This window comes from Antechinus flavipes, chromosome 3 (assembly GCF_016432865.1).
Source record: "Antechinus flavipes isolate AdamAnt ecotype Samford, QLD, Australia chromosome 3, AdamAnt_v2, whole genome shotgun sequence".
NCBI classification, from domain to species: Eukaryota; Metazoa; Chordata; class Mammalia; order Dasyuromorphia; family Dasyuridae; genus Antechinus; species Antechinus flavipes.
Genome location: NC_067400.1, coordinates 451,522,707 through 451,549,035, shown reverse-complemented (window position 1 = coordinate 451,549,035; position 26,329 = coordinate 451,522,707). Strand labels below are relative to the sequence as shown.

Sequence of the window (26,329 nt, the reverse complement as noted above, 5' to 3'; positions counted from 1 at the left end):
ATCCCAAAGCCACCTCTATTCTATCATTCTATCTTTCAGCCTTGCATATATATATATATGTATGTATGTATGTATGTATGTATTTTATACTTATTTGATAGCTGTAAATGAAAAATGACCTAATACTTTTTGATTTGCATTTGTAGCACCACCTAGTGGAAGCCAAATGGGGGACCCTTTTCTTTTAGCTAGATACCAATAGATATTTCAATATAAAATTCCTTTAACTAAAAAGTTCTCTTAATTCTTGTTCATTAGACTGTAGGCTCCTTGAGAATAGGAAATATGTTTGCCTTTCTTTATATACCTACTGACTGATTGGCTGACTGAATATACACTAAACCATGATGTCTTAACACTGTTTTAATGTAAGTCATTGTAAACAATTATTCTGGAATTAAATTAGATTCAATGATTCTGTTGTCCTTAACAATTTTTCTTATGGTTTCTAATTCACTTGTTTATTATGAGGTGATTTTAGAGAAATATAATTTTATGTAGCTTTTTAATTCCCTTTTCTCTGCCACATAAGACCCATTATGCTGTATTGAGGCAAAAAAAATTTTAAAAATAGAGTCCATAAACCAGTGTGCTATATTTTCTGTCAGTGAGGTAGTATGGTAGTTGCCCTTTGTGACATTGGGAGTGTATACTGGGCATACCTTCCCTCTTCACAACATAGATGTTTCATAGATGTATCATATATGTAACTTTCTTTTGTTCTTTTAAGAAAAATTAGTCCATAGATTTTGCTTTTGGCTTGACAGTCTAAATGGGAAGCTAGAATATTATATGTAATTTTATTTTGCATTATTTTTCTTCCCATTATTTAAGGGAAAAAAGATAGTAAGGTAAAATAATAGTTAGAAATTTTAGAATATGTGCTCTGTATTCACAGAAACGAAACAAAACAAAACAAAAAACTCTTAGTTTTAAGAGTATAAAATGTTATGAGTTTTTTTCTCAGTAATCAATTATGAATCTTAATCTTCTGAACAATCCAAATCATGTTAAATAATCCTGAAATTTTATAACTTTGCTTATGGTTCCTTCATTATATATAGGAAAATCCAATTATGAAATCAAATCATGAAATATGATTTCTAGTTTCTGGAATAAAAAAAGGAGTGATGTATTGATAATAAAATAATATAATCAATATTTCTTAAACATTATTCATAAGAAGAACTTTCTTATTTGATTGAGATTTTATTTTTATGTAGATGGTTGTAAAAACTTTCATGGATATGGACCAGGACTCGGAAGAAGAAAAGGAGCTATATCTAAACCTTGCTTTACACCTTGCTTCAGATTTTTTCCTCAAGCATCCTGATAAAGATGTTCGCTTACTGGTGGCATGTTGTCTTGCTGATATTTTTAGGATTTATGCTCCTGAAGCACCTTATACTTCACCAGACAAATTGAAGGCAAGTATGATGTATTTTTAAAATTTCTTCCCAAGTTGATGCTATGTTGTAGCTTTTGTCAGTTTTTGACTGTTTTGAGTTATTTTTATTTAAGGTGTGACAATAACTATCAAAGTAATCATTAAAGAATTTGGTATTTCTCAGAATGCTGTTATGCTTAGAAAAGCCCCTTATTTCTTTTTTCTTTTGAAATTCTTATTTTGAGATTTGATTCTTTGAGAAGTCTTTTGGAATCCTAAAGATAAAACTTGTTAGTACTCTGTATTATTTCTTTAACTCATTGTCAGCTACCTCTTAAATTTTTTAATTATGAAAGAGAATATCACCAATAAATGTGAATGTTTCCATATGCAAAGGTGGCCAGAAAAATGGAAATTATGGTTGAAATCGGGAATCTGTATTTTTTAGAAATAGGAGATAAGGATTGAACATGTGATTTCATTTGTATAACAAAACTCCCTCTACCAATAGAGATTAGTACATTCTTTGCAATTTATAGTTTTTGTCTAGATCAGAGGTGTCTCATCTGTGGCCAGCAGTAGGCTAAATTGTGGTGATACACACCTCAGTACAACTTGAACCTTATTAAAATATAATTGGGAAATATAACAAAGCAAGATAAAAATAGAATAGGACATAGATAATGTTAATAGTTGTTTTTATAAGTTAATGTACTACTCCCAGAGATATTCTTATGTACAGTTTAGTGGCACTTTCCATTTGAGTTTCCATTTCCAGAAACCCTGGTTTAGATCAGAGTTTCATAAACTTTTTCCACTTGCAACCCCTTTTTTCCTGAAAAATTTTTACTTGATCTCAGATATATAGTTATGTAAAATAGATATACAAATCATACTTTACTGATAACAAATCATAGTTTTGTGATTACAAGAACACAGTTTAAAAAGCTGGGATCTAGAGCACTAAAAGGTTAATTAATTTGCTCACTTCCATAGTCTTTATGTGTTAAAGTTGGAACTAGAATTTAGATCTTCCTGACTCTGACTGGCTCTCAACCCACTGTAACAGTTTTTTTTTTTTTTAATTATACATGTGGTTGTGTGTGTGTTTGTATGAATATTACATAATACCAGCATTTCCCTACTTGTCTATGTCTCCTAGGCTTTCTTCTGTACTTTGCATTTTAAAAATATTTAAGGATACCCTTTTATCACTATTGTTATTCTCTCCCATTCTCTTATCTCTCTAAATAAAGTCCTCTCTTAACAAAAGTATAGCCAAGCAAATGTTACTATTGTAGTGGTCATACATCTCTCTTTCTGCACCTAGAAGAAAGCATACTTCTTTCCAAGTCCTAATTAGTTATGGCATTGATTAGAGTGTTTTTACATCAGAAGCGTTTTCTTTTACAATGTTGTGGTCATTGCATAAAGAGTTCTGGTTTTTTTTTTCTTTTACTTTATATAAATTCATATAATTCTTCCCAGTTTCTCTGAATCTATTGCTTTTATCATCTCTTACTGCATAGTAACATTATTACTTACATTTATTTGTTATAGATTGTTGAATCATTCCTCAATTAATATGCACCCATTTGTTTCATTATTTTCTACAACAATAAGCAATACTGGAAAAAAAATTTTTTTTTACACATATTCTTTATTTCATCTTTGGGGGAGGGGGGTGTATTTACCCTGTAGTGGTATTTATTGTTGGGTCAAAAAGTATATCACGTTTAATGATTTTAGGGATAAGGTTCCAAATGGCTTTTTAGAATTATTGTATTAATTCATAGCTATAAATATCAGTGCTCTAGCATTTTCTCTCCCCATGATTTCTTCAACAATTGTCATTTTTCTTTTTCTTTTCTTTTTTGATTATCTTTGTCAATCTGATAAAAGTGTGAAGTAGAATTTCAGAATTATTTTTATTTGCATTAATGATTTTTATTGTGGAGCATTTTTTGTATGTTTTTCATAGTCATTTTTTTCCTTAAGAGCTGCCTGTTAATATATCCATTGCTTATCTATTGGGGAATGACTCAATTTTTATATGTTTGTATATCTTGAATATAAGACCTTAAATTAGGTAAATTAAATTTACCTAATTTAATTAATTAATTTAATTTAAATTAAATTTTGAAGATATTTTTCTCCCACTTAAATTTTTTCCTTCTGACTTGCTTTTTGTTGAAAAAATACTTGTCAGTTTATATAATCGGAAATGTCCCATTTATTTCTTCTGATCTTGTTTATCTTTTGTTGTAAAGGTTATATTCTTCTATTTTACTCTTTGTTTATGATATTATTATTTATATATTGGTCATGTATCCTTCAGAAGTTTATTGTGGCCTAATATCTCAACTCTATTGAGAACTGAATCAAATTAATAAGAATACAAGTCATTCCAGTTGATGAATGATCAAAAAATAGAAGATTTGAGACAAAGTTAATCAAAGCTATCTATAGTTATATGAAAAAATGCACTAAATCACTATTGATTAGAGAAATACAAATCAAAACAATTTTGAGGTACTACCCCATACCTATATCAGATTGGCTAATGTGACAGAAAAAGAAAATTAACTGTTGGAGTGATGTGGGAAAATTGAAATAATTAAGCATTGGGTTTTTTTTTTGGTTTGTTTTTTTTACCCCACCTTGCTGAGGCACTTGGGATTAGGTGATTTGCCCAGGATCATACAACTAGGAAATGTCTGAGGTCATGTTTGAACTCAGAACCTCTTGACTTCAGGTCTGATGCTCTCACTGTACCATCTAGCTGCTCCTACACTTTCGCATTGTTAATGGAGTTGTGATTATATCCAAAGTGCTATAAAAACCATGCATACCCTTTGACCCAGCAATACCACTATTAGGTCTATATTCCAAAAAGATTTTTAAAAAGAAGAAGAAAAAGGATCTATATGTACAAAAATATTTGTACCAGCCCTTTTCCTAGAGGCAAAGAATTGGAAATTGGAGATTGGCCAAGCAAATTGTGGTATATGATAATATTGTGTTATTGGAAATAAAGAGAAGGATGTACTTAGAAAAGTGTGAGAAGACTAACATGAACTGATGCAAAGTGAAATGAGCAGAACCAGTTTTCACACAAGAACAGCAATAATTGTATAATGATTAACTGAATGACTTGGCTGTTAGCACTATGGTGATCCAAGGTAGTTCTGAAAAACTTATTAAAAAATTCTATCCACCTCCAGAGAAAGAGCAGAATGAGTCTGAATGTAAATCAAAGCATACTTCTAAGAACTTTAAATTTTTGTTTGTTCTGTGTTTTCTTTCACAGCATGACTAATACGGAAATAATTTGTTGCATGACTAATACGGAAATATTTGTTGCATGACATATATAGCTATATAAAATTGCTTATCTTTGAGGAAGGAAGGAGAGATTTTGGAATTCAAAGTTTTAAAAAATGTTAAAAATTATTTTTACATGCAATTGGGGAAAATAAAATATTTAAAAAATGTATTGTATCAAGTATAAGATTCTAATTTCTAATTCTAATTTCTCCCAGATCTCTTTCTTATTTTAACTGCCCTTATTTTGAGATTAAACCTAGGAATTCTTTTGAAGATAATCTCCTAATTTCACCCCTATATTTTGAAGTTATATTCATTATTTAAAATTTAAATGTCTTTTTTTTTCTTTTAGAATATGAACATAATTCTGTTCTTTAAGATATATTTAGTTATCATTAGAATGTAAGGTCCTGGTAAAGGACTACATTTTATCTCTTTTAACCTTGTGCCTAGTACAGTGCCCTGTACATAATAGGACATGTTTTATATTTTGTTCACTTTAATAAAAAGTCAAAATATCAAGATCAATTTTTCAAGAAATAATTGAGATAATTTTATGAAAAGTTAAACTACTATAGAGTGAAGAAATGTGTTTTTTAGAGATAATAAAACTGTGTCAATAGTAGACCATTCCTGCAAAAAAGAAAAAAGTTCTGCTTAAATGACAAATAGTGATGCCAAAAAGAATTGAAGGATTTGATAAGCAAGCTAGAAATAAAATGAGAAAAAAAATTATGAAAACTGCTAAGTGACATTTCTAAAGCACTTCAAGATATGTGAAAGCATTTTGCATAGTCTCTTTTGAGCTTCACAAGTGTTCCATTTCTTAATTTGTGAACTCTGAGATTCTCTTTTCATATCATCTTCTTTATCTTTCTATCTTTTTCCTTTGCTTTAACATCTAAACCTATTTTTGTCTTCACCATGAGCCTCTAAATGTACTGTCCTTCATTTCTTTCCCAGGCTAGCGCTTTTGCACTCTGTACTTTCCTTCATTCCCCATTTTGATCTTGTGAACTAGCTTAACTCCATGCTGCCCTCTTATGTCACTTTCCTATTGATCTTTTTCTACCAAATGTTAGTCTTGGATTACTCCCATCATCTACTGTCTTTGCTCCCATTTGTGTGATGTTGAATGAAGCTAGAGAAAATCACAAAACCATATTGACCAAGTCCCCTACAAATTAATGTTAAGTCATCTCAAATGTTACCCAGCAGTCATTTATTCCTTCGTAGTCTATTCACAATCACTACAGGGTCTTTTCTAAACCTTTTTATTCCTTCTCTAATCTTTTAATAGCATGCCCTTTCCACACTCACACAGCTAAGGATCTTGCTTCATTTTCCTGGGGAAAAAAATTTGAGACCATTTGTTGAGAATTCCTTCTTATCCCTTTGTCCTTATCTTATATCTTATAGATGTCTTATGCCACTATCTTTGCCTTCATTCCTGCATTACATAATATTTTGTCTATGCCAGAGCATATGCCTCTACTTCGACAAATGATCCCGTTCTATTCTTCCTTCTCCAGCAAATTGCCCCCTTTGTCATTCCACTCTATTTCTGTCTATTGGTCTTTTTTTTTTTTTATTGCCTCAAACATGGAGACAGCAAGGTGGCACAGTGGATGGAACACTGGGCTTGGTGTTGGGATGACTTGTGTGAACTTGGGCAATTCACTTAGCCTCTATTTACTTCAGTTTTCTTAACTGTAAAATGAAGATGATAGTAGCACTTATTTCCCAGACTTGTGAAGATCAAGTGAGATAATCACTGTGAAGTACTTAGCACAGTGTACAATATGGCATGTAGTAAATGCTTAATAAATGCTCATTTCCTTCCTTTCTTCCTTCTTTCCAACACTACTGTACTTCCCAATCCTCATAAAACTCTGACTTAATACAAGCAGTCTCAGTTTTCATATCATAACTTTCTTCTTTGTGGCTTATCTTCTTGAGAAGACTGTAATCATTTGATAGCTTCCATTTTTCTTTCCCAACTTACTCTCTCTGGTGTCTTGTATCATTATTTAACTGAAAATTCCCTCTTCAGAATTTTCCAGTGATCTTTTAATTGCTAAATGTAACAGCCTTTTCTCAGTCATCATTCTTTGCAGCCGTTGACTCTGTTGATGACCCTCTTCTCCATAATATTCCCTTCTCTCTAGGTTTTTGTAACATTGCTCTTTCGTGAATTTCCAGTTCATTCCTGTTCTACTGTAAAAGTGATTTTCATAAAGTGAAAGTCTAATTATGTAATCCCCTTCCTCAAAAATTTCAGTGGTTCTCATGTTATTTCTGTTTGACATTTAAAACTCCTCATACTCTGGTTCCTTCTTACCTTTCCAATTGTCTTATGTTTTACTTCCCTTCATTAATTTTACTATCCAGTAAATTAATTTTACTATACTTTTTGTTCCTTGAAAAAAAAAATGCTCTTTGTCTTGACTCTGTATTTTCATGGTTTGCTGCCAGGATCCTTTCCCTCCTTTTTTCCATGTTCTGGTTTCCTGACTTCCTTTAAGTTCAAGTTAAAATGCCTATAACATATACTTCCATAAGAAGCCTTTACTTAATACTCCTTAATATTAGTGATTTTGCTTTGAAATTTCTTCCAGTTTATCCTGTGTCTTGTCTTGTACATAGTTCTTTGCATGCTTTTCACCCCAATTTGATTATGAGCTCCTTAAAAGCAGGAACTAACTTTTCTCTGTTTTTTGGTATTCTTAGCACTTAGGTACTTGATAAATGCTTGCACAGTTGACAAGTCAAGAGGGATCTGTTTGTGAATTGGGTACTACAGAATTATCATTATGGTTCTACAGATGAGGAAATTGAAAAATAGAGAGATTTAAATGACTTATCAATGTCCAGTGTCAGAGGTGAGATTTAAATAAACAAAGTCAGGAGCTGTATAAGCCAGAGGTGAGTAGGGTCTGCTTTTCAGGCATGAGGCATGGCTAATGGAAAGGCACAGAGATGGAAAGAAATCGAGAATGTCTTGTGTGAGGAATAGAGTTTGGCTAGAAAATAGAGTCCAATGAAGGAATCATGCATAACGAAGTTGGGAGAATCAGGTTGGGGCTAAACTTTGAGGGGATTTAAAAGCCAAAAAGAAAAATTGATAAATTATTTGGAGATAATAAAACATAACTGTAGCTTATTGAAAAGGGAACCATATAATTAGATTCTTCTTATTTAAGAAAAGTCACGGTTGTTATCTATGTGAAAGCTGAATTGGAGTGGGGAGAGGCATCAATTAGGCGATCTTTGTAGTTATGGAGATGAGAGTTGATCAATGCTCGAGAGAGTAATGAAAGGCAGATATGAGAGATGTGTAAACAAATGTATCAAGATTTGATAATATATTATATGCAATTTCTCTCATGGGTGATAATAGAATCAAGAGAAATCTCATAGAGAGAATCCATGGAGAATAGAATACATAGTACTGTGGTAATCAAGAAGTGGGAGGTCATGGTAGAGGATAAATAACCTGTATTTAAAGTTTTTCAAGTTAGTTATATTCCTGTAGTTCTCCAAGATTAATTCTCTGAGCTTAGCTTTACCATATTAGCAGTTAGTCTTCCCACCTTTTTTTATTTTAATTTTTATGAGTTTCTTTTGAGTGAATTCTTTGATTTTGTATACATTGTTTGGTTAGGTGACTTACCTTCCCACATTTATGACATTTCTTCTTCTTCTTCTTCTTCTTCTTCTTCTTCTTCTTCTTCTTCTTCTTCTTCTTCTTCTTCTTCTTCTTCTTCTTCTTCTTCTTCTTCTTTTTTTTTTTTTTTTTTTTTCCTGAGGCAGTTGGGGTTAAGTGACTTGCCCAGAATCACACAGCTAGGATGTGTTAAGTGTCTGAGACCCGATTTGAACTCAGGTCCTCCTGACTTCATGGCTGGTGCTCTATCCATTGCGCCACCTAGCTGCCATTTATGACATTTTTTACATGAATATATATAATTAAAAGTTCTGCTAGGCACTAGAACAATGTTAAGAATTTATTCTGTCTTATAAAAGGTAATTTCTTAGTCTTTACTGTGTCATAGCTCTGATTTTTCACTTATCTTTGTGTGTGTATGTGTGTATTTGTATAAAAATGAATATAGGATTTAGCTTTTCATTTGGTATGTAACTGAACTGTAATTTTTTTTTTTTTGCACTATAACAATGTTAAGAATTTATTCTCTTATGAAAGGCAATTTCTTACTGTCTTTACTGTATCATAGCTCTGATTTTTCATTTATCTTTGTATGTGTGTATTTGTATAAAAATGAATAGAATTTAGCTTTTCATTTGGTGTGTAACTGAACTGTTTTTTTTTTTTTTAAGGATATATTTATGTTTATAACAAGACAATTGAAAGGATTAGAAGATACAAAAAGTCCGCAGTTCAATAGATATTTTTATTTACTTGAGGTAATATTTTATACCTTTCATCTTTATTGTTGAAAAACTTTTTTCTCAGATCTTTATATTTTGAAATTTTATAGTTAAATTGTTCTCTCCATGTTTTCTATTTTTTGATTTTAGAACATTGCTTGGGTCAAGTCCTATAACATATGCTTTGAATTAGAAGATAGCAATGAAATTTTCACGCAGCTTTATAGGACTTTATTTTCAGTCATAAAGTAAGTTAATTTTGTTTGATATCTATTTTTATCTCAGGATATGATTTGTTTGGATATTATGTTTCAGGTTTAAAGCAAATTTTAAAACTCACAAATTCTTTAGGTTTTGTGTTTAAGTCATTTAGCACAATAAAGTAGTTGGTAAATTGTTCAGCTATATTGATAAACATAATAGGTGTAGGACAGTTGTAAATTTGTAAATAATGTGTTATTTAAGAATATTTTAAGATTTTTATTTTTTTCAAATACATGCGAAGATAGTTTTCAACATTCATCTTTGCAAAACCTTGTTTCACATTTTTCCTGCTTTTCCTGCTCCTATAAGTAGCAAACAATCTAATAGAAGTTAAACATGTGCAATTCTGTGTGTGTTATTAAAGTAAAATCATCAGAGTAGTTAATAAATCAAGAGCTTCCTTTCCTCTCCTTGGCTGTTGACATGGTAGTATAGCTACAAGTAATTGTAGTAGATTATGGTGATCACAAAAGCTAATGAGGAATGAATCTGTGAGCTCTTAAGTATCCTATTGAAGGATGTAAGTAGAGTGTATATACTCCTGATTCCCTGGTTCACTTTTGTCTGTTTTGTTTGCTCAAGGATGAGTATCCATTTTAACATATTACAGCTTTATTATATGGTTTTGGAATTCTTGTTTTTAGTAACTTGTCATCAAGCCTTTCTTTCTGAATGATATTCACATTGTTTCTCCCGGACTGAATCCCACTTCATAATAGATAACACTTTTGAATTAGATTAAATGAAGTATAATTTTGTAGTATGATGCTTTAGAAAAATATATAATCTGTTCCAAAGCCAGTGTAAATAATTTTGAATTGTTAATTATTTTAAATTATCCCTTTTATCATTGGTATGATTAGTTGAGGATTGAAGGTATTTAAAAATGTATTATTAAAAATGATTTATTGTAATGGGCTGAAACTGAGTTGATGGACTGTGAGGTCTGAGAACTTAAGGCTAATTACCAGTTGGACAATACTCTATTGGCAGATTCTTGGAGAAAGAGTGGCCCTGCCCACTACTACTCTGTGCAGGTTTTAATATGTTGGCATATAGAGAGATTGAGGCAGGATTTAGGGGGTAAAGTGAGAAAGCCAGAGTCACTCCTGGCCGTATTGCCATTCCATTCACCTCCACGAAGAATAAAGATCAAGGACTTTTGCTGATTCTGACTCCAGCTGATTCTAAAGTGTCCAGGGTGCTAATGCGGTCATCACAATTTGTTACACTGAATTTTATCAGAACTATTTGCCTTGTAAATTTTCAAATTGCTTTGTGGAATATTTGGTTATAATTAATATAAAGTAATAAGAAATTGACTGCTCTGTTGATAATACTTTAAAACACAAGAAGGGATATAAAAGCCTTAAAGCCTACTTTATTATTTTCCTATTGTTTTATAAAGTACAAGCTTGGCAATACTCTTGTGATTAAATTGTTATCTGCTGTCCTAATCCACTAAAAAATATTGAAACTTTCTCTAATTTTAGCAATGGCCACAATCAAAAAGTTCATATGCACATGGTGGATCTGATGAGCTCTATTATTTGTGAGGGAGATACTGTTTCTCAGGAGCTTTTGGATACAGTTCTAGTAAATCTGGTGCCTGCCCACAAGGTAAATTGGAATACACTATTCATTTAACTTAAAACATTTGATAATCATGTACTATGATTAAAGCATTGTGTTAAGTGTGGGGTTTACAAAAATAGTTATTTGTGCTCTTAAGTTACATTCTAGTGAAATTATGAATATACATTATTTTAATACTTGAACATATTTGTAGCCTGGAATTTAAAGTTTAAAAAAAATGACAGTTTTGTTGGAAATAAAATTCTGAATATCAAATAAAGGGTGCAGTAAATGTACAATCTCAATGAGTAAAGCAATTTAAACTTTTAGTATGGTATTACAGGAAGTAGATGTGAAAACTCAAAATGAGCTCAAGTACACCTTACAAAAGTCAGGACATATCCTTTTATCCTGGCTATGAAGTCTCTCTCCCATGTCATCCTGAGATGATGAAGTTTACATTCTTTCCCAATCTTCCAACAACTATCACCTCTTAAAATGTCCATCCTCCTGCCACATACATTGTATGACTATTAAAATGAGCCTGAATTCTTCCTGGGGAGAAGTTAATATTTATGAAGTATGTGCACTCTAGATAAGCTATGATCTTTGTCCTACTTTGATTTTTTTTAAATACACAACTTGTTTTGTCCAGTTTTACCTAGTTTCAACTGGTTTCAGAAGTTCTCCTCCTCTGGACTGTTTTCCATTCCAGACTTCTGGTTTTCCTCTATTATGGGAATAACTGTTTATTGTTTTTTACAGCTCCAAAAGAATTAATTTGTTTATAATAAATATTAACATAATTTTATTGAAGTATTACAGTTTTAATATTCCTCAAATAATTGATAATTAAAATTGTGACTAAAAGTTTCATATGTATCTGATCAAATATGACTAATTTTTCATTGAATTTTCTTGGCATCTTAGTAAGAATATTGTAATTGTATTTTAAGACTTTTTTTAGTTTTGAAACTTACATCCTTTTGTGTTAAATAGTCCTTATATATATGCTAGTTTAATAATGAAATAGATTTTGAGATAGGGCATATGATTTCATTAATATAGGGAACTTCTTGGATAAGAAAACTATCTTACCATTTTATACCTTTTTGCACTCTTTCTTTCTGTAACTTTTAGTCTCAGAGAGTTGCCTGAAGAACTGAGAGTTAAAGGTATTTATATGAGTCTTATATATTAATGTATAAGAACACTACAACAGAAAGAGAGAAAGGAAACTTTATAGTGGAGGAGGAGAGATTTATAAGGAAGAATTTTTCTAGGAATACATACACACACACACACACACACACACACAGTATAAAGAATTGGGCTTTGTTAAACTTGTAGATTTAGCACCCACTCCAACGTGAAGGCAATTTTTTTTTGGTTTGGCATTTAATATTAATATTTCAAGAAGATACCTCTTTTGAGGGTTGTCTTTCCTCCTCCCTCCCCCCCCCCCCCCTTTTTTTTTTTGACTGAACCAGAATTTAAACTTTACTTTTGGAGAGTCTAGAAGCTCCTCTCCAATTCTAAAGCTGTGATTCTTTCTGTCTGTAGTTTGTTTCTTAATATTAAGCTCTAGGACTGGAACCGTTAAAGAGAAGCAGGTTTTTGTTTCTAAGAATGGAAGAATCATAAAGAAGGAGAAAGAATATAGATGGATAAAGGATCTAACCATTTTATGTAGGAATTCAGGCTGTATGCATATAAATAAGGTAGTATAAGTTTGTGAAAAGATCATAGAACTAGCATTCAGAAAACCAAAGTTTTAATTCCATTGATGGTACCAGCTTTGTGAACTTGGATTATTTTCTTGTTCTGTTTTCCATTTATAAAATGGATGTTGAGTGTCACCTGAAGGAATATATGTAAAAGGGCTCTGGAAAATATGCAGCTAGTTATTATGAGGAAGGAGTTCAACAATTGTATGAACTTAATGCCTACGAAATACATGACAATATGATACATGCTGGGGATAGGAAGAGACGAGTTCTATCTGTCAAGGAGCTTAACACACAAAAATACAGTGGTAGAGAGGTGTCACAAGTATGTTATTTTGTCTTTGATTCTGAAGTAAACTCAGCTTAATATTTTCATTATCAATTAAATTCACCCCTCTAATCTACCCATGGGGCATCCAGTTGGCATAGTGGATAGAGCACTGGACTTTAGTCGAAAACAGTCTTCAGACACTACCTTGGATAAAATCCCTTAACCTTGTTTGCCTCAGTTTCTTCATCTGTAAAATGAACTGGAGTGGCAAACCACTCTAGTATCTCTGCCCAGAAAACCCCAAATGGGGTTATGAAGAATTGAAAGTGACCGGAAAACAATTGAAATGCTTTATTAGTTTATGTTGATTAGAGGTATTTGTTATATTTATATTTTTCAGAATTTAAACAAACAAGCATATGACCTGGCCAAGGCTCTACTGAAGAGAACAGCTCAAGCTATTGAACCGTATATTACTAATGTAAGTATTGAATATATACTTTGTTGTCAGTTAATGTAGGCAGAAGTTTTGAAATTTTAAGAAATTACACATACAGAAATCATATATTTCCTTTCCCCCTTCTATTTAAAGAAATAATTATTTCGTTTCATTTTCTAAAGATTTATCACTTTGTTTCTAATATTATTGATGATTTTGATGATTTGTGTTTACTTTTTCTCTTTAGAAATAGAATTTATTAGCAAACACTTATTAAGATGCTGACATTATGCAAAGTACTGTGCAGCAGTTCCTGCTCTTAAGCAATTTATATTCTTCTTAGTGACTAAAACCACTAAGTAAATAAAGACAAAGTAATACAAAGTACTTTTGTGAAACAGTGCTTAAAATAGAAGCAGGGACATTAGACACAATTTGGTATTGGGGATGGTGATACCTAAGTTGAAATGTATATGAAAGAAACTAGGAAATTTTTGAGATAGAGAGGTCATGTATTCCCAATGTTGGAGTCATCTTGTGCAAAGGTAAAAGAGATAATATAGTTAAATGTTGTGGATAAGAAGCATGCTTTTCTGACTAAAATGAAGGATGGATGAACTGGGTAGAGTGAAATAAAACTACAAAGGTAAGTCTAAGCCACTTTGCGGTAGAGGACTTCCTGCCAACACAGTTTTTAAATTCTGCTCCAGAAGTAATAGGGTGCTGTTGAATATTTGGAAAAGGGCATTTCACACTTGAAAAAAGGGTTCTAATAAAATACCCCAAAAGTAGTCTTTTGTGAATTTTTCAAACATGGGGAAAATACACTATTTTCAAAAGCAGGCCATTTCACTTTGGCATAGTTTTCATTGTTAGGAAATTATTTTTTACTTGAAGCAGACTTTTCCTTTTTTCGATTTTGAGTTCTGCTCTCTTGGGCCAAACATTAGTCTATTCTTTTTTTCAAAGGAGAGACTTTTGAGTACTTGAAGATACTATACCACATTGCTCTTGAGTTTTTTCCTTCTCTTGAGTTAAATACTATTACTTCTTTCAGTTGATCCTCATACAGTGTTATTTCATCACTTTTTACCATTATGGTTGACTTCCTTAAGACACTCTCTAGCTTGTTGTTTTCCTTTCTAAAAATGTGATGATCAGAATTCAACACAGTTGGGGTCAGAACAGAGCAGAGTAATAGTGGAACTATCTCCATGACATCCCTGGTTGCTATGTCTCTCAATAAAAGCCAAGGTCACATTGACTGTCATGTAACAACATACTGCTGATTCATATTAAACCTGTAGTTCACTGAAATCTCCAGATAATTGTCAAATTAATTGATACTTAATCATGCCTCTCCCATCTTGTACTTGTGAAATTTATCTTTTTTGAATCCAAGTATAAAATGTTATATTTTTCTTTTTTGAAATTTCATTGTAATAGAGATTCAGCCCAGTTTTCTAGTTTATTAATATCATTTTGGTTCGCTATTCCATTATTTAATATGGTATTTTTCCCTTATGCATAGTTTTGTGTCTTCATTTTTGAGGAGCATGCCTTCCATACATAATGAATCTCTCTTATGTACAAATTAGGTCAGCTAGGTAACACAGTGTCACACCTGGAATTAGGAAAACTCATCTTCCTGAGCCAGCCTCAAGTACTTAGCTGGCTGTGTGATCCTGGGCAAGATACTTAATTTTGGTTGCCTCTGTTTCCTCATCGTAAAGTGAACCGGGAAAGAAATAACAAACCACATTTTTCCAAGAAAACCCCAATGGAATCATAAAAAGAGTCAGAAACGACACTAGTGACATAATACAAAATAGTGTTAAGTTATACAGGGATTATAAAGATAGCTAGACACAGCCTCTGCTTTTAAGGTGTTTATATGTTTACATTAGAAAAGTACACAATAATTATAGTATGTAATTGTGTCAAGGATCTGTTATTTCCTTGGTTGAGGAAGATTGTAGTCCATCCATAACTTTGTAGGTGATGTTAGTAAGTTGCCTGAGACTCAGATATTAAGTAATCCGTCTATATTCATGTAACTATTAGTTGTTTGAGGTAGGATTTGAACTTAAGTCAAGTTCAGTGCTATTCATGTTCACATTGATATTGCATAGCATTTTATACATCCATTGTCGTGTAATACCTTGTGAGGTAGACAGTGTATATTTTTACCGCTGTGCTTGGGTAAAGATGTTGTAGTCAAGTAGAGATGAGATGAGTTAGCATTGAACAGTGGAAAAGTGCTACTCTGGAAGTTAAGAGAATGGAATTTGAACTTTAACTTTAATGTTTATGGGGATATGTGATCTGAGATGTATCACAATCTCCATGAGCTTTAGTTTCCTATAAAATGAAGGAGCAGATGATTTCTAGGATCCTTTCCAGTTACCATCTCTAAGTCATTGATGTAAAAAAATCAAACACAACACGTCCAAGCAGAGCATTTCACTGAAGATCTTTTTCTAAGTTGGTATGACTACAGTGCTCTTTGGGTCAAGTCATTTAACCATTTCTTAATTTATTTAATTATATTCTTATTTAGTTCATAGTCTCCATCTTTTCTTCAAGAATGGGGTTACTTTATTTAATACTTTGCTAAAACATTTATCATATTTCTGTGATCTGTTAATTAATAACTTTAAAAAAAGAAAGTTATCCTGAAATCAAGTTGTGCTGGCATTGCGACCATCACTTCCTTTCCCAGATGTTTTCTAATTATCTTTTTAATAGTATGTTTTAGAATTTTTCTAGAATCAATTCATACTCAGTTGGTCAACTCAAGGGATATATTGTTAAGTTGTGTGTGTCTTCACATGCACACACATAGACATATGGAAGTTGTCTATTGAGATGAGCATTGAAGTTAGACTAATTGAACTATTGTCGAAGGGAGATAGAAAAGAAAGGAGGAAGAGAGAATATTAATCCATTAAAGGAACATGAGAAGTAGTCAGGAGGAAAAGAACCAAGAGAAAATGGTATTATGCAAATTCAAATGAACATTTGTAGTTCTTGATTTTCTCAAAAAAAAAAAAAGACATTTATTTTTACATTTTATTCGAAGACAACCATGACAAAGGAAATGATGCCTTGATACACAAGTGAATTAGATTTGAATGAGGGAAGACTGTGCAAAGTTACCAGCTTTCTCCTCTGGAGCCATCTGGATCCAGTGGCCAGATATAGATCGGGATGACTTGAGGTGACTCTAGATACTGTAAGAGATGTTGGCCTTTTTCAACTAAAGTCTTTAATAGGTTTCAGTTTGACTGAGGCAACTGCCCATTCAGTGATTAAGGCTAGGAAAGAAAGAAATGAGGCAAAAAAAATGGCCTTTTGTACTTACTTCAAAAAAAGGAATTAATATGGTCCTTAAGAAAGAAATCTAGCCTATGAACTTCAAGATAGTATAAGGAAGATGTGTTATCCTAGGCACATATGCTGTATACACTTATCCTTTCTTCCAGTTTTGATGCTGAGTTTCTACAGATGATTTTCTATTATTTAAATATGAGGGAATCTTTACTATCAAACCTCTGTGATTTACCCCTTCTGGATGTGCTTTTGATAATGTTAAATGGGATGAAAGTAGAAAAGTTGTGGGAAATGTCTGTTATTAGTTATCATAGTCATCATTAATTATTATAAATCATTGCATTTAAAAAGATTTAAGACAAATCTGGATAATTAATCATTTTACTAATGATGCCAGTATTTGAATAAAAAGATGGTCATTTAGCTTCTCTCTTAAACCAAAGACAGTCATGGCAGTGGGGCTCAGTTTACATGTCCTTGAAGAATGGTTGTCCACAGGGTGGCAATTGATTCTGATTGGTTAATCGTTAATGATGGAATGAATATTACAATGAGGGACTGGACCTGAATTTATATCCGCTCAAATCTAAACAGAACATAGAAAGTACCCCTCCCCCCCCCCCCCCCCCCCCCCCAGGATAGAACAGAATAGCTACCCCATCTTGACAAGTCTTGACAAGAAAATTAATCTAGTCAGGGCAGCGAGGTGGCACAGTGGACAGAGCACTAGCCTTGAAGTCAGGAGGACCTAAGTTCAAATCTGGTCTCAGACACTTTAAACTTCCTAGCTGTGTGACCCTGGACAAGTCACTTAAGCCCAATCGCCTCAGCCAAAAAAAAAGAAGAAAAAAATTAGTCCAGTCTCATTTTCTGTAAAGTCCTTCTTGAGAGTAAACTTTAAAATAAGGATTTAGAAAAGAAATAACTTCAGTTATTAATAACAATGTCTTAGCCTTATGAAGATTTTGGCCCACTTTGTTTTAAAAAGTAATCTTAAAAATTTAAAATATGTGTACTAATGATTGTCATGATAGTATAATATTTTTATTGCTTTTGGGAGCATTTAAGTAAACAGTATCCTTTTTATTTTGTGAGTATATAACATGATGTACATAATTGGGGTTATAAGTTTAGTTTATTAAGGAAGTAACAATCACTCGTACAGGCTTGTTTTTGTCATCTTGACTAAATTTTTTTTCTATTTTGACCAGTTCCATTTTGCTCTGGGTGAAAACAACTTTATTTATGTGTTTTCTCATTTCCTAACTTCATCTTTTAGGCCTGAATGACTACTTTTCTGTGACAGTGGTCTACCAAAGCAAGACAGTTGGCCTTCCTCTTGAGGCTATGACTTAAAGCAGAATTTCTTTTACAAAGTCATTAATTTTTGATAATTGGTGTTGGTGCAAACGTAAGAAAGGAAAACATATATTGACCATTTATTTTTGACTAGGAGAATAAAAGAAAAAAGAAGATAAGCTTTGTTATAAGAAGCTATTTCTACATGAAATGCAAAATCAATGAGATAAAAATCCCTTCCCAATCATTAATACCTCAAAATGACATCCATTTATCTCCTGCTCTTTATAGAAAGAGAATTAACCTTTTTTAGTTTTTATTTCTGTCATGCTTTTTTCAGAAGCCTATGGTGAGAAAGATAAAGAGAACTGTCAGATCAGAGTTTCATCCAATTGGTTCTTCTCCCCCCATTTTTAGATTCTTGTTTCTCTATTACTTTCTTATTACAGAGTAGTGCCAGACTTGTAGTTTGAAGATCTGAGTTTGATTTCTGCCTTGGGCACTTAATAGCTGTGTAACCAAAGGCAAGTCAAGTTAACCTCTCTCAGCTTTAATTTCTTCATCTGAAAAGTGGGGATAATAGTACCATTAAATTAATATATTAGCTCTTTTTCTGCTTGTATCTTCAGTAGTACCTAGCACATTGTAAGTGCCCTAATAAATGCTTTTTTTATTTATTCATTCAAATAATATATAAAAAACAACTTTCAACCTTGAAGGCCAGCTATTCAGAAATTTTGTAAATATAATTAAAATAAACTTCCTTGTTTTGTTAAAAGCAGTAGTTAATATTTATATAATGTTTTAGAATTTGCAAAATGCTTTACATGTATTATCTTTGATCCTTGGAATCATGTGAGACAGTACTACTCTTTTTCACAGATGAAGACTCGGGCTAAGATGTTAATTGATTTGTTCAGGGTCACATAGTTATAAGTTATCAGAATTCAGAATCAGATTTTCCTTTCTCTTTAAGTATAACATTTTATCCATATATCTATATAATGATAATTTTCCAAAATTATCAGTTTAACCACAAAGATATATATAGTCACAAAAGCTCTAAAATTTTATCTCAAACCTTAAAAAGACCGCCTCCCAAAAAATCAAAATCCTTCATTCTGTGACCTTTTCCCATCTTGTTGGAATTTTGCTCCCCTTTGATTTGCTTTTCCTTTCTTTACATAATTGTTACCAGAACGTGTGTATATCATACCTGTGCACACAGATAATATACAGACATATTAGGGGATTTTTTTGTTTATATTCATCACTTTTTTTTTTTAATGTAAGAACTAATTTCATTGGACTTGGAAGAAGTTAAGTTAAAAGTCCATTTTATTACACAACTGCAGCAGTGGGTATCCTATAGACTTTATACTTTATACTTTGAGGTTCTGTTGCTGCTTACTCCAGTTTTCAAATGTTTTGTTCTTCTAGGATCTAAGGAATACCTCAGTCTTGTAAAAAAAAAAAAAAGTCAGACTTGCGAAAAAGCCTTTAGAGCAATGAAAGTGGTCTGATATTGTTACTATTCATTCCTGGGGTTTGCTTGGAATGATAATAGATCTTTGCTGACGTCATTCCTTGTCAGCTAATTTGAGGTTCTGCATGTTCAGAGGCTCAGAATTTCATTTTTGTCTTTGATTTGAGCTCTGATTTCTTACTTAGCTGCAAGAATCAGACTGTTGCTGGATTTGAGATCCTGCTTCAGAGTCAATTATAAAGCTACTTTTGACTTTTGTTCCTTTTAGAGTACATGGCCTCAAGCATCTTGACTTGGTCTGCAGCTATTGCTATTATTCTTAGTTATAAGTTTCCTCTTCAGTTCATTCTTGATATGGGCACCTAGCTCCAGGTAACTACTGATCTTGCTACATATGGTGTTAGGACCTTCCCTTCTGTAGTCTCTGCTTGATCCAGGATCATATTGTTTCTTCCATTAGTACACAGAAGTAGATCCAGTTAAGTATATATGTATATATATATACACACACTCGCTGGAGGACTTTGTTTCCTTCTTTCCTGCCTTCAATTTTCACCATTGTCCATACACAGCTCTGTCTCCTTATGTTTTCTTGGACTGGAAAAATGACTAATTTTTTTTCCTTTTATTTCCTGATCACAACTCTTTCTAGGTCTTTGATGGAGTAGTTGGATGTGGGGGTGGAATTTAGATTGGGAAATTGGCCTGTATGTTTCTTCCTACTCTGCCATCTTTGTAGTTTTTCATTGTCTTTTGTAATGGCATAGTAAGTACCTAAATTGATGAAATCACAGATTTATGAAAGTATCTTCCCCCCAAAAAAACAAAAACAAAAACTCAACAACAGTTATATCCAATTTATGGGGAGGTAGCTAGGTAGCTAGGTAGCACAGTAGACAAGTGTCAGACCCATAATCAAGACATGAATCCAAGTTTTACCTCAGACATTAGTTTTGTGATCCTGGGCAAGTCGTTTAACCTCTCTCAAACCTGTTTCCTATAAGATCATGATAATATAAGAGTACTTACTCTCAGAGCGTTGTTGTGAAGATCAGCTAAGATAAAACAATATTGTCATCATTATTTCATTGTTAGGATTTCATTGTACTGTTGCAAAATTATTTACTCCAACTAGATAAAGCACCAATAGCTTACATTTGTATAGCTAAAATATTTTTCTCACAAAAAGGTAGTTCAATTGTTATTAGTTCAATTGTTATTTTTTCCTTTACAAATGAAGAAACTAAAGCTCAGAGTGATTAAGTAATTTTAATTCTGTCACACTTCAGGACTTCAGGTCTGACTCAAAACTGGGTGTTCTTTGTATTTAACTATGCTATCTCATATTGCATTGTTTCTTGGAGTCATTCACTATTTCATATTGATTCTATTTTGCTAATATGGTTAGATTTTATAATTCTTGTACTAAGCTCTTAATTCTCCTTTTAGTTATTTTTTCCATAACTCTCATTTCATTTTTCTCTAAATCTCTCATTTTATTTAATCTACAAACTCATTTTTTAATTGCTTTTATAGGAATTGTAGACTACTTTATGCTAAGCTTGTTAATGTTTTGGAGTCATTCTCTTGTGAGCTGGTGTCTGGTTTCCTTCGTGTCATTAAAGTTTTTTCATAAGAGGCTTTTTGTTATTGTTCTCTTTTTATTTATTCATTCTTGTAGTCTTTATTTCCTAAATTGAATTTTTGTGTTAGGGCTAAGCTCTGTATACTTTTGGAAGGGATGTTGTAGCCTTGAATGATTCAAGCCTTTATTATCTGGAAAATGCCATGGCATATTCTGTGTTGATTGCTGTGGCCTTGAAGAATCAAAGGGACAGCTCAAATTAGGGGGTTTAAAACTTTTGATGGATTCTAAACATCTTAATTTAGGATAAAGTTTTATTGCTACCCTCCTGAACAGTTTTAGAGTTTAGATTTGGGTTTAGGTAGTGTAATTGCAGAGCTGAAGAAGAGTTCTTTAGACAGTAAAAGTCTTTTAGACTTTGGGGTCAATAGACCCCAAGTCCTATTAGGTGGAAGATTGGAGGGGAGGGGGAAGGGAAGAAAGATGGAAGGGGGAGAGAGAAAGAAACAGAGAGAGACAGACACACACACACACACACACAGAGAACATCTGATCTTTGTTGATAGTTTCTAAACTGGTCACAGATTTGTAATCATGGGCTAGAAAAATGACCCACTGGTTTGTCTCCCAATTTTCTAATCTTAAGGTTTCACATTCTTAGATGGTAGTAGTTGCAAAGAAGGCTGAATTGTTTTTTTTCTTAGAAATATCTTATAAAGTTTAGAAATTAAATATAGCAAGCTAAGTTATTTGAAGTAAAATTTACAGTTTTTCTTTTGAAGGATATTACATATGTACTGAAATAATGCTAACACAAAAGGATATTTTTAAAAGATGCAAAGTACTTTGTGAACTTAGATAGTATGAGGGAAAAATTTCCCAGGGGAAGTAATGTTTCACTTGGGTTTCAAAGGATAGATAAATGTATGGGAGGGTATTATGGGAATTGGGAATATTCTGAGAAAAGGTAATATAGAGATATCAAATTAGGTTTGTTGATACAATATATCAGTTTGCTTATTAGCATATAGAAGAGGCAGTATAAATAAGGAAATAACTTGGGAATGGATTGTTAGTAAATGAATGAATATATATATATATAAATATGTGTTTATGTAAATATCCACATGAGCACATCTATATGTAGGCCTTGGTAAAAAGTCTTAGTCATTTGAAGACCCTTGTTCAGAAACTTGGAATATCCTGCAAGTCCTTAAGAAATTTGTATAATAATTTAGCATGCAATGGTAAAATATGATTTTAGTAGAAAATAAGTTTTTTTGGTGTTTGTAATGCTGACTCTTTTATTTTCTTTCAAGTTTTTTAATCAGGTTCTTATGCTTGGAAAAACATCTATCAGTGATCTATCAGAGCACGTTTTTGACTTAATATTGGAACTCTACAATATCGACAGTCATTTGTTACTATCTGTTTTACCACAGCTTGAATTTAAACTGAAGGTAACTGCATTTTAAAAATTATATTTGAGCTCGTTAAAATGGTATTTTTTGGCTTTTTTGAGTTTTATATATTTTTTAAATGGTCTAATGTAAAATACTTTTTTCTTTAGACACAAATATCTGGAAAAAATTACAAAAATTTTTTTAAAATATTTATTTCATTATTTAAACTTATTTCATTTCTGGATCTAACTACTGTTCCTCACACCTTCTCCAAAAGAAAAAGAATAATTTACCTTGCAGAGCTATATATCATCCAATGGGGGAAAATGGATTTTTACTGTGGTAGAGCACTTAGAAGCATTTCTGGTGAAAAAATGGTAGAGTTGAGTAGAAACTTTTAAATACAAACATCAGAGTCTAGAGAAACCAAAAGGTAAATTTTTTTGAGCAATTGGAAGGAGTTAATAAGATTTCTTACAAGTGGGGTGTGGGGAAAAAGTATCCAGAAGTGGAGGAAAGGTTTATGAATCATCATATGAAAAATCTCTTATGTAGAATGGATAGAATGGGCAAAAGCATGTTTAACATACACAGCTTCATGAGGGAATAATATCAGGTTTAACAAGGAAACCACTAAGACAGGGAATGAAAAAGGCTTAAGAGGGTAATAGCAAGAACTGAATATTCACAAGCAAAATCATCTCTCTTTTCCCCCCTCAACCGTTTTTATCTTGAGGTATTAGAAAGTCCATCTTTAGAATAAAAAATTAATATGCATCAGTGAGGGTTCAGTTGAATTTACATAACATAATTTTTTGTGCCTATTGGTTGATTTCTCATATAAGTATGAATATGAATAGATTAAATAATAGGAGTAACTCAGGCTTTTTCCCAGAAACGGATAATCAGTAACAAAACAAGGAAGTAGGAAATTGAAATTTGATGAAAGCTTAAAGTTAAGAATCAGGTAAAGATTTTTAATGGAAGAAAACAAAATTAATGTTAGGTTAGTAATATAGGAAAACAAGTAGGGATTATGTGAAAACTGCAGGAGGAATAGAGAATTCATTTAGAAAGGGAGAAAGGTGTTTAGAAGATTTGAGAATATAGGAAGTTATAATCAAATAGAGGAATATATGTCTTATGTCATGGAATATCATAGTCTCCAAATAAAGTTGTAGGTCAACATAAGGGTAATGGAGAATTTAGAGGCAAAGAAAAAGTTCCACATATAACAAAATATTAATACTATTATTTTCTTTGGTACTAAAATATTGGAAACAAATGCATATGTATTAGTTGAGAAATAGCTAAACAAATTGTGGTATATGAATATAATATAATTGTACCATCAGAAACCTGAGAAATTCAGAGAAAGTCAAATACATGTCTGAACTGATACAAACCAGAGAATATATTTCCAGGATAACAATATATGTCACGATTACAATAATGTAATTGAAGATAGTAATAAAAGGCATACAAACCAAAATTAAATGGCAACAAGACAGATTTAAAAGCTCCCCACAGTATATCTTTCATTTAACTTTCCAGTTAGGATTTTATTTTGTTTCATTTTTCGTCACATACTCATCTTTGCATAGGTATTCATTTCCCATTTTTTGGAATGCACTTCTCCAGAGCTGGTGATTTATGGAATCCTTAATTGGTTTTTTTTTTTTTTAATTTCATCCTTCAGTTGTTTTAGAGACCTTTTAGAGACCTTTCTGAATATATTTCATGTTTCTTAGTTGTCAATGCTATCTTTATCCTCATTACTTTGCACACACTTATGTCTCCTAGTGGTTAGTATTCTTTCTCCTGAAATAACATATACTTAATTATGCACATAGTTTATTCCTCCTATAGAAGGTAAGCTCCTTGAATTCAATAGCTGCTTAATTTTTGTACTTATTTCCCCAGAACCTGGCATTGTTGACATCATAAATTTTTAATAAATGATTATAAATTGATAAAAGTTAGTTGAATTGAAAAACTGATATTGGTTTCAGAAAACAGATGGTGAAATACATTTTCAGGTCCACAGGGAGTCAAATAGTGCTTGTGTTCCCAGAATTATTTGCTGTCGGTTGTTTTTGTTTAAATACTTTTCTTTATTGCATAGTAGGATTGCATAGTGGATTAGCCCCTTCCATACCCATTAGGGTATGGAAGGGGCTAATATATTGGGAAATGAAGCAAAAAATAAGAGTGGAAGGTAAAGGAATAAACATTTAAATATATAGTGCTTATTAGATATCAGGCAGTATGCCAAGTGCTTTTTGCAATATCTTTTAAGATGAGTGCTAGGTACTGCTATTTTCCTTATTTCATTGTTGAGGAGACTGGGGCAAACTTTAATTAAATCAAAGAACTTTTCCAAGGTCATAGAGTTGGTAAATTTCTGAGTTTGGATTTGACTTCAGGTCTTCATGTCTTTAGGCCCAGTGCTCTATACATTATGGTGCTATGAGCTACTTCTTTAAAACATCAACAAAACAAGCAAAATAAAATAATGTAATTGCAACTTAAGTTCAGAAGCTTCTTTTTTTAGTGCCATTATGTTTTGTGTACTAATTGAGTAGCCATATTGCATATCCATTACAATTCTTGGGCTGATGGAGTGGTAGAGTTTATTGGAAAGTGTAGATGCACTCTTTTTTTTTTTTTTTAATAGTTTTTTATATATTCATGGATAAGTTTTTAGCATTGACAGTTGCAAAACCTTTTGTTCCAACTTTTCTCCTCCTTGCCCCTACTCCTTCCCCCAGATGGCAGGTTGACCAATACATGTTAAATATGTTAAGGTGTAAGTTAAATACAATATATGTATGTATACATGTCCAAACAGTTATTTTGCTGTACAAAAAGAATTGGACTCTGAAATAGTGTACAATTATCCTGTGAAGGAAATAAAAAATGCAGGCAGACAAAAATAGAGGGATTGGGAATTCTATGTAGTGTAGTTCATAATCTCCTAGAGTTCTTTCGCTAAGTGTATGTAGCTGATTCAATTCATTACTACTCTATTGGAACTGATTTGGTTCATCTCATTGTTGAAGAGGGCCACGTCCATTAGAATTGATCCTCATATAGTATTGTTGTTGAAGTATATAATGATCTCCTGGTCCTGTTCACTTCATTCGGCATCAGTTCATGTAAGTTACTCCTGGCCTTTCTGAATTAAGACCCTCATTATTGGAGACTGAATTGATAATTTTCATAGGTACAGGTACTTTAGTAATGCACATTGTAAGGTTTGCAAAATGTTTAATAGGTTAAGGAAGAGAACCTCAAAGGTGTTAACTTGCTCAGGACATTAAAATTAGTTTTAGAGAACTTGAAGTCTCCTAAGACCAGTATTATTTTAAAATAATAAAAATGATTGAATTTTTATTTTAAACATGTCATTTAGCAAAACATACCAATACACAGTGTTCATGTAGCATATATGCCTCACTTAACATTCTTAAATACCACCTCTCTACCTTGTTAAATGGTGCAATGGATAAGACAGTAGGCCTGAAGTCAGAAGGAACAAAGTTCAAATATAATCTTATACATGTACTGTCTATATCCTTTTTGCCTCAGTTTCTTCATCTGTAATATGAGGTGGAGAAGGAAATAGCAAACCACTCCAGTATCTTTGCAAGAAACTTCAAATGATATCATGACAAGTCAGACACAATTAAAATAACTCAATTTTTTTTAATTAGTTAAAAAGGGAAAAATTATATGAATTTAAGAAAATGATAGAAAAATTAGAATGCTACTTAAGAAAATAGCTCTTGGCTATCATCACTATTTAAATAAAATAGTCCTTTTCTTTATACTTCAAGGAAAA

General features: G+C 32.1%; 1 protein-coding gene across 2 annotated transcripts in view; it reads left to right on the top strand.

The window, feature by feature from the left end:
• PDS5B (PDS5 cohesin associated factor B) overlaps positions 1-26,329 on the top strand; it is a 219,276-nt gene that overhangs the window by 62,566 nt on the left and 130,381 nt on the right. Inside the window, exons 4-9 of one of the 2 annotated variants that reach the window (XM_051986480.1) lie at positions 1,224-1,427; positions 9,053-9,139; positions 9,254-9,351; positions 10,861-10,987; positions 13,341-13,421; positions 22,402-22,542. In XM_051986480.1, the coding sequence (XP_051842440.1) occupies positions 1,224-1,427; positions 9,053-9,139; positions 9,254-9,351; positions 10,861-10,987; positions 13,341-13,421; positions 22,402-22,542 (738 nt within the window). Of the gene's footprint in view, positions 1-1,223; positions 1,428-9,028; positions 9,140-9,253; positions 9,352-10,860; positions 10,988-13,340; positions 13,422-22,401; positions 22,543-26,329 lie in introns of those variants that run through there. The other variant, XM_051986479.1, reaches the window with a different exon arrangement.